The following is a 17,868-nucleotide window of genomic DNA, read 5'->3' as shown; positions in this document are numbered from 1 at the left end:
GCAGGCATGACCTCACAAAGTAGTTTGAAGGATAATAAAGAGTAAAGCACTCAGTTAATTGGAAAGTACTTAGTTTAACAGTCATCTACTCAGGGTTCTGATGTAAAGCTTGCCCTTCACTTCTGTGTGTGTGATAACAACAGAACTTTGTTAGACAAATGTATATTCAGTAGCTCATATTTCCCTTTGCCCCTAAATGTCAGTTCATTCTTTCACTGATTGAAAAAAAAATTTTTTTTTTCTGAGGGCCCACTATCTACTAGGTATGTTTACTTATCTCAGTCTTTAATACCACATTATAGCCATCATACCTAGTGTGGGCTTTGGCATTTATAGGTACTAGATGGGGCCGCATCGCATTCAGGGCACATTTATTAGTCAATCAGGTTTCCATTGACAGCCTCACTATTTCCTCCCAAGTGGCCTGCCCATCACTTAGGGTGCAGCCACTGATGAAATCCTGCCACTTTGGTCTTCCCTGACTCCTGATGTCTTATCTTCTATACTTTCTGTTACTGCTCCGCTTTGCTCAGTCTACATGCCTCATCCCACTTCAGTCAAAGAGTCAGTCAGTTTAGCCACCACCACCACCACTAAGTCTTTTTTTTTTTAAGATTTTATTTATTTATTCATGAGAGAGAGAGAGAGAGAGAGAGGCAGAGACACAGACAGAGGTAGAAGCAGGCTCCATGCAGAGAGCCTGATGTGGGATTTGATCCCGTACTCCAGGATCATGCCCTGGGCCGAAGGCAGGCACTTAACCGCTGAGCCACCCAGGGATCCCCACCACCAAGTCTTTGATCAGAATATTTGGCTGACTGAATGAATTGGTTTTTGACTGAGATGATCAGCCATTTCAGTCAGACTAGAAAACTCAGTTGCCCATTGTAGACCTATTATATTAGCCAAGGTAAAACAAGCAGTTGTAACAAATAAATCCTCAATCTTGGTGGTTTAAATACAATAAAAGTTTACTTCTTGCTAATGTAAAGTCCAGCCGGTAACAAATGTGGGAGCGATGGGTTTTCTGCTCCACTAAAAGATCCAGGCTGAGAGAGTCTTCAGGTGGCTCATTAGGTTGTTCTGGGCCCAACATTCAGATGGGGAAAGAGCAGATGTGAACAATCACAAAGGAGGTTTTTATGGGCCAGAGCTAGAAGTGGCTTAATCATTTCTGCATACATGTTATTGTCTACAACTTGGGTACATGGCAATACGTAATTGCAGAGGGAAACTGGGAAATGTCGTCTATGTGTTTGCCCAGAAGGAATGGAAAACCTAATGAGCCAATTTCTGCTCCACCTAGCTAATGATTTTCCTTGTACCTGCTCTTTGATTCAAATGATAGGGGTAGGGAAGAGCCAGAGGTATGGAGGAGTCTGTTTTTCTAAGTAGCTCTTGTCACAGTACTGGGCTTGAGAGTGGGAAATGTCTATATTCTGAATTCCTAACATATCTTATGATTGTTATTACTCTTTCTCACAGGGAAATAAATGCTCGACTAGATGCTGTCTCTGAAGTACTCCATTCAGAATCCAGTGTGTTTGGTCAGATAGAAAATCATCTACGTAAATTGCCCGATATAGAGAGAGGACTCTGTAGCATTTATCACAAAAAAGTAAGTGTGAGAGAAATTAAATCTATTAAAACTGATAATATGGAAATCCCTGGGTGGCTCAGCTGTTTAGCGCCTGCCTTGGCCCAGGGCATGATCCTGGAATCCTGGGATCGAGTCCCACATCAGGCTTCCTGCGTGGAGCCTGCTTCTCCCTCTGCCTGTGTCTCTGCCTCTCTCTTTCTCTCTCTCTCTGTCTCTCGTGAATAAATAAAACCTTTTAAAAGAAAACTCATAATGTTCTTTAACATAAGGACACCAGATATTAAAGGAAAACACAGAGCTTTATCATTATTATTCTTTTGTGAAATCTCAATGGTATCATGAGAGAATTCTTAGAACATTTAATTGCACAAATTAAAATTATTCCAATTTTTGCATTGTAAAAAGTAAAGTTCACCCATTTCTGTTAACTACAGCAACATATACAGGCCCTCCTATTAAGATACAAGATACTCTTAAGTTTCATCCTCAAAATGTGAATCATCATCAAAATAGAAAATTTCTTAGACTAGCCATTTTAAAAAAAACAAAAACATTTACTTATTTGAGAGAGAGCACATGTGAGCACAGTGGTGGGAGAGAGGAGCACTGAGATTGGGGAGAGAGAATCCCAAGCAAACTCTGTGCTGAGCACAGAGCTTGACGTGAGGCTTGATCCTACAATCCTGAGATTATGACCTGACCTGAAACTAGGAGTCAGATGCTTAACCAACTGACCTCTCAGATACCCATAGACTAGCCATTTTTAAAAAAAGATGTCTTATTTCTTTTGACCTCAGAATAACTTTTTTTTTTAAAGATTTTATTTATTCATGAGAGACAGAGAGAGAGAGAGAGAGAGAGAGAGAGGAAGAGACATAGGCAGAGGGAGAAGCAGGCTCCACGCAGGGAGCCCGATGTGGGACTCTATCCTGGGTCTCCAGGATCACACCCTGGGCTGAAGGCGGCACTAAACCGCTGAGCCACCCAGGTTGTCCTCCAGAATAACTTCTTACGTGATTTATCCAGAGGGAAACTCTGCTAATATATCTGTGGTGGTATCAATATGCAAATGAGTTGGGTATTGAAGCTAAGTAAAAAACATTATTTTGATTTTTATCATTTAAGCTTTACAGTTTGTCATAACAATAACAAAAGAGGGTTTTCCCATGAGGATAGCAGGAGATTTTTCAGCAGAAACTTTGCAAATCAGAAAGTAGTGGTACAATATACTCAAAGTGCTGAATGGGAGAAATCTGCAGCCAAGAATACTCTATCCAGCAAGGCTGTCATCCAGGATAGAAGAAGAGATAGTTTTCCAGACAAATAAAAACTAAAAGGTATTGATGACCACTAAACCAGCCCTTCAAGAAATATTAAAGGAGACCTTGAGTGGAAAGAAGGGACCAAAGGTGAAATAAAAGGAAATCTGCCCCCTCCCCCCTAAACCAAAGGTGAAATAAAAGGAAATCTGCCCCCTCCCCCCTAAAAAACTATTTGTGTAAAAAATCAGTCAAGGAAGTCACAAGAGAGGATTTAAAATATAGTAACATATACCTAAAACTTGGAGGGGGAAGGAAAAAAGAATGGATTCAAACTTAAACAGTCATCAACTTAATATAGACTGCTACATGCAGAAGAGGTTTTATAGAAACCACATGGTAACCATATACAAAACCACTAACTTGTAAAGAATAAAGAGAAAGAAATCCATATATATCCACTATAGAAAATCAGCAAAATATGAAAGAGAGGAAGACGAGAAAGGATTAGAGAATGTCTTTAAAAACCACCACAAAAGAAGTAATAAAATGGTAATAAATACATATCTATCAATAATTACTTTGAATGTAAATGGACTGAACAATCAAAAGACATGGGACGCCTGGGTGGTTCAGCAGTTGAATGTCTGCTTTTGGCTCAGGGCATGATCCCCGGACTAGGGATGGAATGCTGCATCAGGCTTCCTGCGGGGAGCCTGCTTCTCCCTCTGCCTGTGTCTCTGCCTCTCTCTTTGTGTCTCTCATGAATAAACACATAAAATCTTTTTAAAAAGAAAAGAAAAGATGAGTCTTGTTTTTTTATTGTCACCTGATTTTTTTTTAAAGATTTTATGTATTTATTCATGAGAAGACAGAGAGAGAGGCAGAAACACAGGCAGAGGGAGAAGCAGGCTCCCTGTAGGGAGCCTGATGTGGTACTCGAACACAGGGACCCAAGATCATGGCCGGAGCAAAAGGCAGACGTTCGACCGCTGAGCCACCCAGGCGTCCCACAAGACCCATCTATATGCTGCTCATAAGAGACTCATTTTAGAGCTAAAGACACATGCAGATTGAAAGTAAGGGAATGGAGATACATCTACTATGTAATTGTATGTCAGAAGAAAGCCAGGGTAGCAATACTTAATACTGGACAAACTAGACTTTAAAACAAGAAGTGTAACAAGAGACAAAGAAGGGCACTAGGTAATAATAAAGGGGACAATCCAAGAAGAAGGTAAACAATTGTAAATATGTATGCTCCTAACATAGAAGCACCCAAATACATAAGCAGTTAATAACAAACATAAAGGGACTAATTGATAATCGATAATAGTAGAGGACTGTAACACTTCATTTACATCAATACACACATCATCTAAACAGAAAATTAACAAAGAAACAATGGCTTTGAATGACACACTAGACCAGATGGACTTAACAGATCTACTCAGAACATTCCATCCTAAACCAACAGAATCTACAATTGTTTTCAAATGCACATAGAACATTCTCCAGAATAGATCACATACTAGCCCACAAAACATACCTCAGCAAATTTGAGAAGATCCAAGTCATACCATGCATCTTTTCTGACCACAATGCTATGAAACTGGAAGTTAGCCATAAGAAAAAATCTGGAAATACCACAAATACATGGAGGTTAAGCAACATGCTACTAAATGTTAAATGGGTCAACCAAGAAATCAAAGGAAACGTAAACGTAAGAAACTACATGGAAACAAATGCAAATGAAAATGTGATGGTCCAAAACTTTTGGGATGCAGCAAAGGTGGCCATAAGAGGGAAGTTTATTTTTTAATTTTTTTTATTTTTTAAAGATTTTATTTATTCATGAGAGACACATAGAGAGAGGCAGAGACACAGGCAGAGGGAGAAGCAGGCTCCATGCAGAAAGCCCAATGTGGGACTCGATCCCGGGACCCGTGCGCCAAAGGGTGTACACACACACACACACACACACACACACAATGGAATATTATTCCACCTTAAAAAGGACAAAAGCATGGCATTTGTAATGATGTGGATGGAGCCTAGAGAATATTATGCTAAGTGAAAAAAGTCAGAAAAAGACAAATACCATATGGTTTCACTTGTGGATTTTAAGAAGCAAAACAAATGAGCATGGGGGAAGAAAGGGAGAGTGAGCAAACCATGGAAGAGACTCTTAATTATAGAGAACAAACTGATGGTTATCACAGGGGAGGTAGGTGGAGGATTGGGTGAAATTGGTAATGGAGATTAAGGAGTACACTTGTTGCGATGAGTACCTGGTGTTGCATATAGCTATTGAGTCACTGAATTGTATACCTGAAGCTGGTAATACACTGTATGTTGACTAGCTGGGATTTAAATGAGAGCTTTAAAAAAAAGTAGATGAGATATATATTGGAATATTACAGAATGAAATATTACTGAGCCATGAAAAGAAAGCAATCTCAACATTTCTGTCAACATGAATCGATATAGAGGGTATAATGCTAGGTGGAATAAGTCAGAGAAAGGTGAATAAGTCAGATTTCATTTACATGTGGAGTCCAAAAAACAAAAATGAACAAATGGAAAAGGAAAGTGTGTTGTATATATACAATATTTTTCAGCCATAAAAAAAGTATGAGATCTTGCCATTTGCAACATGATAGACCTAGAGCTATGTGAAATAAGACTGAGAAAAAGAAAACAAATGAATAAACAAAAAAGCAGAATCAGACATGTGAATACAGAGAACAAACTGATGGTTGCCAGAAGGAAGGAGGTGGGGGAATGGACAAAATGGATGAAAGAGAGTGGAGGTGCATGTTTCCTGTTATGGATAAGTCAATTACAGGAATAAAAGATACCACAGAGGGAATATAGTCACTGATATATATAATAATGACATTGTGACAGATGGTAGCTACACTTATGGTGAGCAAGCATAATGTATAATGTCAAATTACTATGTTGTACATCTGAAACCAATGTAACATTGTGTGTCAACTCAAATGAAAATAAAAATTAAAAAATTAAGCTTAACACAGATGAAAAAAATTGAAGACAGCGCAAAGAAATGGAAAGACATTCCATCTTCCAATATTTGGAAGAACAAATATTATTAAAATTCTATACTACCCAGAGCAATCTACAGACTTAATTCAATCGTTATCAAAATACCAACAGCTTTTTTTCCCACAGAACTAGGACAAACAATCCTAAAATCTGTGTGGAACCTCAGAAAACCCCAAATAGCTAAAGCAATCTTAAAAAAGAAAAGCAAAGCTGGAGGCATCACAGTTCTGGGCTTCAAGTTTTATTATAAAGCTCCAGTAATCAAAACAGTGTGGTACTGGCATGAAAATAAACACATAGATTGATGGAACAAAATAGAAAATCCAGAAACAAATCCACAATTATATGGTCACTTAACCTTCAACAAAGCAGGAAAGAATATCCAATGGGAAAAAGACACTTGAAGATCACCTGGATGACATAGTCAGATAAGCATCCAAGTCTTGGTTTCAGCTCAAATCACGATCTCATAGGTGGTGAAATTGAGCCCTGCATTGTCTGATTCTGCACTCAGTCAGGAGTCTGCTTAAAGATTCTCTCCCTTTACCCCTCCCCCCACTTGCTCTCACTCTCTCAAAAAATAAATAAATCTTTAGAAAAAGAATTTCTTCAACCGTGGTATTGGGGAAACTGGACAGCAACATGCAGAATAATGAAACTGGGTGGCTCAGTCGGTTAAATGTGTGGCTCTTGATTTTAACTCAGGTCATGGTGTCAGGATTGTGAGGTTGAGCCCTGTAATTGGGTTCTGCACTCAGTGAGCAGTCTGTTTAAGATTCTCTCCTCCCTTTGCCATTTCCCCTACTTGCACTCAGTCTTTCTGTCTAATAATAAATATATAAATCTTAAAGAATGAAACTGGACCAGTTTCTTACAGCATACACAAAAATAAATCCAAAATGGGTAAAAGACTTAATGTGAGTCCTAAAGCCATAAAAATCCTAGAAGAGAACACAAGCAGTAACTTTTTTGACATTAGCCATAGTAACTTCTTTCTAGATATGTCTGAGGCAAGGGAAATAAAAGCAAGAATAAATGATTAGGACTAATCAAAATAAAAAGCTCCTGCACAGTAAAGGAAACGGTCAACAAAACTAAAAGGCAGCCTATGAAATGGGAGAAGATATTTGCAAACATATCCAATAAAGGGTTAGTATTCAAAATATGTAAAGAACTTATACAGGTCAATACCCCCAAAATAAATAATTCAATTTAAAAATGGGCAGAAGGCATGAACAGACATTTCTCCAAAGAAGACAATCCAGATGGCCAACAGACACATGAAAAGTTCCTCATCGTCACATATCAGGGAAATGCAAATCAAAACTACAGCACCTCACAACTGTCAGAATGAATAAAATCAACAATATAAGAAACAACAGTTTTTGGCAAGGATGTGAAGAAAAAGGAACCCTCTGTGCTGTTGGTGGGAATGCAAAGTGATGCAACCACTGTGGAAAACAGTATGGGCAGGGGGATTCCTCAAAAAGTTAAAAATAAAACTACCCTGTGTTTCAGCAATTGCATATCCTCAAAGAATGCAAGAACACTAATTCAAAGAGATATATACACCCTTATGTTTATTTTTTTTTTAATTTTTATTTATTTATGATAGTCACACAGAGAGAGAGAGAGAGAGAGGCAGAGACATAGGCAGAGGAAGAAGCAGGCTCCATGCACCGGGAGCCCGACGTGGGATTCGATCCCGGGTCTCCAGGATCGTGCCCTGGGCCAAAGGCAGGCGCCAAACTGCTGCGCCACCCAGGGATCCCCACCCTTATGTTTATAGCAGCATTATTTACAATAGCCAAATTATGGAAGCAGCCCAGGTATCTGTCAACTGACGGATGGATAAAGAAGAGGTGGCGTGTGTGTGTGTACATACATATATGTGTGTGTGTATATATACACATGTGTGTATACATGTATGTATATATAATGGAATATTATTCAGCCATAAAAATGAATGAAATCTTGTCCTTTGCTATGACATAGATGAAGCTAGAGATTGTGCTAAGCAAAATAAGTGACGAGTGCAGTCCTGAATCCCTATCACCTATTTCACCCTTCCCCCCTCCCACCTCCCCTCTGGTAACTCAGTTTGTTCTATATAGAAGAGTTTGTTTCCTGATCTCTCTTATTTCTTTCCCTTCGCTTGTTTGCTTTGTTTCTTAAATTCTACAGAAGTGAAATCATATGGTATTTGTCTATCTCACTTATGAAATTGAGGAGATACTGTGTTTCTCACCTTCTTACTAAAGGGAGATTATATATACTGCTCTCTCTATATAATGCTACCACAGCTTGCATTACCTTGGATAAAATGATGATGCTGAGATGAGAGTTAGTAGTTTGTTAGTAAGGGACAGAATTAATACTTAAACCAGGTTCCTTGACTAGGTTTTTAATGGGTACATTCGGACATCACCATTTTTGATGTAGTAGTTTTGACTACCATCTCATTTTTTCCCTGGTTATCCTGACATAAGCCATCTTTATTTTCTGCCCAAATGTAAATCCTTGCCAAAGTAATAATTTTATTGTAGAGCAATTTTTATGTGCCCACATTTTAGTTGTGACCAATTTTTCATTAGTCTTTACTTTTTTTAGTCCTTTCCCCCACAAAGTTTTGCTGGAACGATAAGTACTGCTTCTGAGAATACTTGCAGTGCCCAAGAGGACTTATGTAACCGCTCCATATGCTTCAGCTAAATTTGAAAACAAAGAATAAGCCAGAATGGGGAAATACTAATCCCTAGGGAAAAATGCTTGAGTTGGTTATGGGCTCAGTGGAGTCTTTTGTACCATCACTTGATGCACTTGTGTTTTGCTGGCAGTAGCAGAGGTTGTCCTGATACAGTACTCCCCCGTTACCTGCAGTTCCAGTTACCATCAGCAGCAGTCCAGAAGCAGATGATCACCTTCTGACATATTGTCAGAAGTTCAGTAATAGCCTCGCTTTATATCACAATGCCTTTGACATTCACCTCACTTCATCTCATCACTTGGCATTTTATCTCATGTCATCATAAGAAGTGTGAGTACAGTACAATATATATGGACAGATCACATTCTTATAACTTCTCTTTCAGTATATTGTTACACTTGTTCTACTTTATTGTTAGTTATTGTTGTGCATCTCTTACTGTGCCTAATTTATCAATTAAACTTTATCATAGGTATGTATGTATGTATAGAAAAGACAGTACATAGAGGTTAGGTACTATCTGTAGTTTCAGATATGCACTGGGAGTCTTAGAACATATCCACTGTAGATAAGGGGGGACTAGTGCAGTTGGAAGTTTTATGGTTGACGTTTTCAAGGGTAAGAGGCCATGTCAAACCATTTGTTATATCATTGGTTGAGTACCTGACAATCAATGCATATTACCTTTCATCAAGCAATAGATCTCCAAGCATCTTGTCTTCACTGCTTGAAAGGATTTACTGACAGTCGTTAAAGATTTTTTTTTTTTCCTCAAAAAGAATAGGGACAAAGCTGAGAAAATTGTTAATTGCTAATTAAAAGAACTGAATCAAAGTATACATGGCATCAAGACAAAGCATCTTTTCATGGTGCTGTGATTTCTGTTGTGCTTTACTTCCTGTCTTTAAACTTTGATGTTTTCAATTCATGATTCGTGTATTTACGAAAGTTTAAAAATTCTGGTAAAACTCAGAATCTAATTCTTTTTTTAAATTGAGATATAAGTGATATATAACATTGTATTTCAGGTGTACCGCATAATCAATGGTTTGATTAATGTATATATTGAGAAATAATAACCACAGTAGTTAATTTAGACCCATAATAGGTCTAATTAACATTCATCACCACACATAGTTAAAAAGCCTTCTTTTTCTTATGATGAGAACTTTTAAGATCTACTTTCTAAGCAATATTCAAACATACAATACAGTATTACTAACTAAACTTACCATGCTATACATTACATCTCCAGGATTTATTTATTTTATAATTGGAAGTTTGTACCTTTTGATCATCTTTACCCATTCCATCCACTTGTCCTCCATGGCCCACCTCTGACACAAATCTATTCAATCTATGGGTTTGCCTTTTTTAAAATTTCACATATAATTAAAATTATATGGTATAGACTCAAATTCATTTTAAAAGTAACCAAGCATGACTTTGGTTTAGAGTTTCAAACTGTACTTCAGTGAAGGAACTTATGACTCACTTAGAAGTTGTTCGTTATTGCTGTTTTAATGTTTACACAAGTGTGCCTGAAGATTGATTTGAAAAGTGAGAATTAGAAATGACTTGGTAACAGACTAACTTTAGGAAGTCTAAGTGCTTTAAACCAAATTTTTATAGATTAGATAGTTGGCTCTTGGAACACACCATCAAACACATGTCTGTTCTTTATCATTAGATTACTCTAAATAAGCTTCTGCTGTATGCACCAAATGGTGGGTGATATCCTGGGTACAGACTGTGCCAATTATGTAAAATTCATGAAATGGTTAGGAGCACTGTTTGGATGTTGTGGAAGTGGTAAGCCTAGGCCATATGGCTGTGTGGAAGGTGCCATGGAATAGTCACAAATAGGTTGATAATAATAGAGGATACCGAGAAGGCCGACCCTGAAACAAAATAAACATTTCTTTATTAGTAGAAGTATTTTACTAAAAATATATGTATAAAATTAGTATTTTATAGTAAAACTTCAAATCCTAATCTTAGAAAAGTGTTAGTCTTAGAAACTCATATTAACTTTGCCCAAGAACTATTTTGTAAGAAAATGATACATAACTGCTAAGATTGGTGAATACATTTAAAGGATTATAGCACTAAGTAAATGTTAGAGGAGAGTGTTTCCAGAATTTTGTAGGCGAGAATAATTTCTTGGCCAGACTGGTATAAGCCTAAACCACATTTTCAATATGGAAGTTAGGCTGGAGTTCTTCCAGTCCCGTGATGACCCGTTTCCACACTTATGGATGTGTTCTAAAGCTCTTCCACAGAGAAATTTGCTGCTGGAAATGGGGTTGAACATAAGTGACTCCAGGAGCTACTACTTCACCCTTACCTTTAGCTTTCTGGCCGCTCTGTTGAGTTGTTTTGTTTAAGAAACTTGAAAACAATATGCTTTAGATACTTAAAGCCTGATTGCAGAGTGCTTCATTTTTACTTTGCTTCTGTTGCTGACTTAGAGGATGAAAAATCAACCCCTTTTCTCTCTCAAATTGCAATAATTATAAGAGATTATTATTCAAAAATTGTATTGAAATGTTTATTTTTAGTTCTTCACTTTTGTTAGAATGTATATCTACTTAATAATTAACTATTGACTGTTGGTCAAAAATTTCTAGGCTCCACATTACAAAAATCCAGCTTCCGATATTTATGTACCTTTCCCATCATATGGTGGCCTTTCTGGGAAAGAGATAATTTATAACTTTAGATTCAACTTTTGTTCAGTTGGACCTAACTCATTTTTCTCCATAATTTACTTCATTCCTTTTAGTTAATAATTCTTTCTAAATATGTATTTATCATTAATTCATTTTATGTGTACTACTTATTATGCGTACGTATCATTAATTCAACCTTAAATCATCATCTCATCTCAAGATACTTCTTTTCATCAGATATTCTATTTCATTTTACCTGGTTCAACCTAGACCAGGTTTGTACTAGCTGTACAGCTACATTCTTTGATTTATTTCCCTTTAATTGAATCTTTCTGTATTCCAAGTCTTCCTTTTGGTTTATTGCTTCATTCAGATGGCGTGCCTTCTCTAGAAGCATCCTGAGAAAGGGTATTGGAAATACGATTGACCTAACCTCCCTTGGACAATGCAGGAGTTAAGGGCATTGACTCCTTACAGTTGAAAATCTATATATAAAAAAATAATAAAAAAGAAAAAAAGAAAATCTATATATAACTTTTGACTCCCCCAAAACTTAACTACTAATAGCCTGCTATTGACCTGAAACTTTAATGATAGTTGATTAACACATTTTGTATATTTTATCATATACTGTATTGTTACAATTAAGTCAGCTAGAGAAAAGATGTGAAGAAAATCATAATATTTAGAAAATTTCTTTTGAGAAAGAGGAAATATGTTTGCTGTACTGTAGTATTCATCCAAAAAATTCTGTGTAAAAGTGGACCTGCACAATACAAACCTGTGTTGGGTCAACATAAGTGTTTTGAAACATTAATGCCTGGAAATGTCTTTTTTCTACTCACATTTGATTAGTGGTTTGACTGGGATATAAAATTATAGGCTATAGGGGATCCCTGGGTGGCTCAGCAGTTTAGCGCCTGCCTTTGGCCTAGGGCGCGATCCTGCAGTCCCGGGATCGAGTCCCACGTCGGGCTCCTGGCATGGAGCCTGCTTCTCCCTCCTCCTGTGTCTCTGCCTCTCTCTCTGTCTCTATCTCTCCCTCTCTGTCTATCATAAATAAATAAATCTTTAAAAAAATAAAATTATAGGCTATAAATTATTTTCCTTTAGAATTTTGTATTACTTCATTGTCTTCTAGCTTCTATTATTATTGAACGGTCCGATTCCTGATTCTTGGTGTGACTTTTTTTCTCCCTTCTAAAAATGGAAACATTTTCTTTCCATCCCCAGTGTTCTATAATTTCATGATGATTTGCCATGTTTTGGTTCTGTTTTCATCCATTTTATTCAGCCTTTCAACCAAGTTTGGGGAAATTTTCCTGAGTTATTTTTCGGTTCTTTCTTTTTTGCAACTCTTATTTGTTGTTTGTTGTTGTTGTTTTTTTAATTTTATTTATTTATTCATGAGAGACAGAGAGAGGAAGAGACACAGGCAGAGGGAGAAGCAGGCTCCATGCAGAGAGCCCAACGTGGGACTCTATCCCGGGTCTCCAGGATCACACCCTGGACTGAAGGTGGCGCTAAACCGCTGGGCCACTGGGGCTGCCTGCAACTCTTATTTGAATTGATTGAATCCTGTTCTCTGAATGTTCCTCTTAAGAAAGAAAAACTATCTTATTCTTGTTTCATGATTCTATTATTCTCTGTTTAAATGAGGATATTGGATTTTTAGAATTAATTACTATTTTTAAATTTAAATTCAGTTAATTAACATATAGTGTATTACAGTTTCAGAGGTAGAGTTCAGTCTTATAAAATACCCAGTGTTCATTACATCCTGTGCCCTCCTTAATGTCCATCACCCAGTTACCGCATACCCTCTCTCCCCTTCGCTTGAGCTATCTTCAGTTTGTTTCCTATGATTAAGAGTCTCTTATGGTTTGTCTCCCTTTCTGATTTCATCTTACTTTATTTTTCCCTCCCTTACCCTATGATCCTCTTTTGTTTCTTAAAGTCCACATATGAGTGAGATCATAGGATAATTATCTTTCTCTGATTGACTTATTTCCTTTAGCATAATACCCTCTAGTTCCATCCATTGGTTGCAAGTGGCAAGGTTTCATTTTTTTGATGAGTGAGTAGAATTCTTGTGTGTGTGTGTGTGCGCGCGTGTATCTTCTTTATCCATTCATCAGTATATGGACAGACCTCTGGGCGCTTTCCATAGTTTGGCTATCGAGGACATTGCTGCCATAAACATTGGGGTGCAGGTGCCCCTTCGGATCACTACATTTGTATCTTTGGGGTAAATACCTAGTAGTGTCATTGCTGGGTCATAGGATAGCTCTCTTTTCAACTTTTTGAGGAGCCTCCATCCTGTTTTCCAGAGTGGCTGCACGAGCTTGGGTTTCCATCAACAGTGATAATGATTTTTTTTAAGACATTTTTTTCTATTTATATAGACTATATTCCCTCTAGCATTTGTTGATTGATTGTTTTGGTTTTTTTTCATTTCACATTAGAATTTTTTATCTGATACTCTAATTTTTAAAGAGTGAAGAGCTAAAGTGCTGATAGGAAGGTCTCTGTAGTTGAATATGGCTTGCAAAATATGAGGTGAACTATACAGTATACTAGCTGATCCATTTTTGGGGTGAACTCCTGCTTTAGTATCTTCAGAATTTTCCCTTTGGCCTATGAGATTACCTAGGGACTCTTTTAGCCTTAATGGCTAACAGTGTTCTGGGAGCTAGACGGAGACAACTGGGAATCTCCATTTTGTTTTATTTTATCCCTTGCTTTTGGTGGTATTCTGAACCTTTACTGTGCCTGAAGATGGTTCAGGTACCCTATGTTTTCCCTTCAGAGAATAAAATTAGTCTTTTGTAAGGTAGGAGAATAGTGATTGCTCAGTTGCAAGGAGAGGAGTAGAATTTTGAAGAACGTTTGCTGCTTAATTTATTTTCAACCAATCATTTTCTACTCCCACCTACCTCCAGCTTCCAATTCCCAAGATAATTTGTGCCACCGGTTTCTGAGTCTTTTAGGATTCTTGGTGTAATTCAAGTTGGGTCCTAGTTTTCCTCACAGTCAGCTGAAGATTCTAATATTTTGAATCTTCTAAGTCAGTTACCACTTGTCCATTTACTTTATAGTTTCTTAGATGTTGTTACTGTTGTCTTCTAGTTATTCTGGAGGTTTTATGCCTTTTTAAATGATCTTAGGCTGTAGTTTCAGGATAGTGTGAAATAGATATACATGCTCAACTTATTCTGTTTATCAAAAGTTCCAAAAGTAAAAATTATTCATGTTCATGTTAAAAATTGCAACAGTGTATATAAAGGTATAAAGTAAAAAGTAAAAAGTTTTTCTCTACTCTCCCCTTCATACACACCACCCAGAGGTAACTAGAGTAAGTTAACATAGGTACCTTTCCAGATATTTTTATTTATATTTTAATTTATGTAGAATAATACATATAATATGAAGAATAAAAAATGAAATTTGTATAAATACATGTGATATATATTATAAACATACTATGTATATCTAATGTGTTGAATTTATGAGGTTCCGTGTTGATCTGTACATCAGTATGTACAAATGTCTTAATTTTTTTTAACTGTTTAATAGTATTACATTGTATGAGGTTTTGCTAAGATATCGATAGTTAGGTACTTGTTTCCTATTCATCTTTTTAATATTATTACCAACGGTGCTACTATAAATATTCAGATGCACCTACCTTTTCACTACTTGTTGAAGCGTAGTTTTTATTTAATTTTAAGGATGGAATTATTTAATCAAAGGGTGTGTGCATTTCACTCTTCAAAGAGGTTATGCTTCTGTAACTGTCTTTTTTATTTATTTATTTTATTTTTTATTTTTTATTTTTTTTAAGGTTTTTGTGATTTCTTTTTTTTTTAATTTTTATTTATTTATGATAGTCACAGAGAGAGAGAGAGAGAGAGAGAGAGAGAGAGAGAGACATAGGCAGAGGGAGAAGCAGGCTCCACCCACCAAGAGCCCGATGTGGGATTCGATCCCGGGTCTCCAGGATCGCACCCTGGGCCAAAGGCAGGCGCTAAACCGCTGCGCCACCCAGGGATCCCTGTAACTGTCTTTTTTAATACCCTGTGTGACTTAGGCATTATCAGGCCAAATCTTTGGCATTCTGAAAGTAACAAATGCTATCTTGTCATTTTAATTTCCTTTTTCTAATTATGTGTGAGGCTAATCATGCTTATTGGATGTTTTTTTTTTTTTTTTTTTTTTTTTTTTTTGGGCGTTTTTTATGAGCTGCGTATTCAATTCACTTAGCCATTATTCTTTGGATTATTCATCTTTTCCAGGTTGATGTGTAAAAGCTCATTATACTGGGAAGAATTTTGCCATATATTTTTTACATGTTTTGCAGATATTTCCCCAAAATTGTCTTCTATATTTTTGACATTGTTTATTGCATTTTTGCTATATGGTCAATATATTTTAAAGTGAAAAATTATTGAACAAGTGTTGGTTTTACTCTCCTTGGCCCAAATTATTTTCTTTAGAGTTTTAAAATGTTGTAAAGTGTCTGAACTATTGATTTAACATTTAGAAGGTATCAACAATACTTTATTTCAATTAACTAGTTTATAGAGTAAATTAAAATTTTCTTTTGTTCTGATTCTGACTTTAAAAAGACCATTAGTAAAAATAAATAAAAGCCAGTATTTAAAAGACCACTAATTAAACTTTGTGTTCATATTCTTATGTTACTTAGCTACAAAATATTTATTTTTTTCAGTGTTCTACTCAAGAGTTCTTCTTGATTGTCAAAACACTGTATCACCTGAAGTCAGAATTTCAAGCACTAATACCTGCTGTTAATTCCCACGTTCAGTCAGACTTGCTCCGGACATTTATTTTAGAAATTCCTGAACTCCTCAGTCCAGTGGAGCATTACTTGAGGATACTTAATGAACAAGCTGCCAAGTAAGTATTAAGCTCTTAGATTACTGTCACTGCTGGAAAGGAAGAACAATGTATTTGCCATTTGATGTGTAGATTCTTGAGCTTCCCTAGTAGTAATGGTAGAAGTTGCATGTGATACTAGAAATGTGATGGGATGCTAAAGGCTATCTGTTATAGTTGAAAGTAACCCTCCGCCATCTAAAACTTAGGCAGTTCATTATCTAGGACAGATACAGTACTTCTCCAGGTACCAGATGATGAAAAGATACAGTCCACACAGAGCAAGTGGTAACAGTTTATTAATTCAAAAGTGGGAGTCAGATGGCATCTTCCTCTTATTTCCTAGATATTCTGGGGTAGTCTGCTTTATATTTAGAAACTACAGAAGCAAGTTATCTTTTACAAGATCATTTTATAGTTCACCACACAAAGAACTCTGTATGAAAGGAAAAAAAAGTGTTTACATTCGTGTTTATTTTCTGCATAGGTGAACAACAAATATTTAATTTTATCTCTCATTTTTACCACAGGAATCATTAAGTTGCAAAATGAAAATCATGTTAGGATAATTTTGTCTATCTTCAAAGAAATTAAGAAACCAGCCCATAAATACTTAAGTGATAGAGCTGGAATTAGAGCCTTGTCTTCCTGATTCCCAACCCTTTGGTGTATTTTATCATGCTATGAAAAATAATCGATAACTTTATAGGTAGTATGCTTTAATATATGTATTTGCATTTTTTTCACTTTTTTAGAATTGGGGATAAAACTGAATTATTCAAAGACCTTACTGACTTCCCTTTAATAAAAAAGAGGAAAGATGAAATTCAAGAAGTTACTGACAAAATCCAAATGCATTTACAAGAAATACGAAAAATACTAAAAAATCCTTCTCTACAGTATGTGACAGTGTCAGGACAGGAGGTAATGTTAAGCATACTTTTATTTTGCATTAGTTTATCTTAAGTAGAAAAACTATCTTAAAATGTAAACAAAAATCCAAGGATAGGATGAAAGTTTGTTTTCAGATTTTCTCTTTTCCTTCGGAATATGTAATACTCTGTTTTGACAAGAATTGTTTTAATAACATTTTGTGTGTTTACGTTCTTGGTAAAATCACGCAACTTAATGTTACATGTGTTTTAATATTATTGAAACTGTATTATAGAAAATGTGATTATTGTAAATAATAACTTAAAGGATTTATTTACCTTAAATCCAAGAGAGTGAAGTTAGTCTTTGATCTCTGGCCTGCATATAATGAAATGATACAAAGTGAACCACCTGTGTTGATTGAATCACACAATGATTAAAAGGCAGAATTTCCTTCTGAAGTTAGTAGTATAGCTGCTAAAGAACAAAAAGAAAAAGAAACTATAGTGAAAACCTACAATTAGTGAGTCTTCCATAAGATTATGTTAAGTGCTATTCAGAATATGTTTTTTCGGTATGCATACTTCAGTTTAAAGTTTGATATTTTTTTTTTTTTTTTTTTTTTTTTTAATTTTTTTTTTTTTTTTTTTTTTTTTTTAAAGTTTGATATTAATATCAGTGAAAATTAGGAAGAAGTATGCTTTTTAAATATGGTTGCATCCTTCAATCTTATTCTGAATCTTGAGGCATGCTATTTCGGTATCTTATGTTTAATAGAATATAGCAATT

At 36.0% G+C, this 17,868-nt stretch overlaps 1 protein-coding gene across 8 annotated transcripts in view; it reads left to right on the top strand.

The window, feature by feature from the left end:
- MSH3 (mutS homolog 3) overlaps positions 1-17,868 on the top strand; it is a 185,272-nt gene that overhangs the window by 89,056 nt on the left and 78,348 nt on the right. For all 8 annotated transcript variants that reach the window (XR_013362092.1, XR_013362104.1, XR_013362096.1 and 5 more), the window contains 3 exons: positions 1,486-1,618; positions 16,040-16,227; positions 16,962-17,130. Coding sequence is in view for 4 of the 8 variants with exons in the window: in XM_077866538.1 (XP_077722664.1) it covers positions 1,486-1,618; positions 16,040-16,227; positions 16,962-17,130 (490 nt within the window). In the remaining 4 variants the exon portion in view is untranslated. The remainder of the gene's footprint in view (positions 1-1,485; positions 1,619-16,039; positions 16,228-16,961; positions 17,131-17,868) is intronic.

Source organism: Canis aureus, chromosome 2 (genome assembly GCF_053574225.1).
Source record: "Canis aureus isolate CA01 chromosome 2, VMU_Caureus_v.1.0, whole genome shotgun sequence".
In the NCBI taxonomy this organism is placed as follows: Eukaryota; Metazoa; Chordata; class Mammalia; order Carnivora; family Canidae; genus Canis; species Canis aureus.
This window is presented reverse-complemented; position numbering and strand designations above follow the sequence as displayed.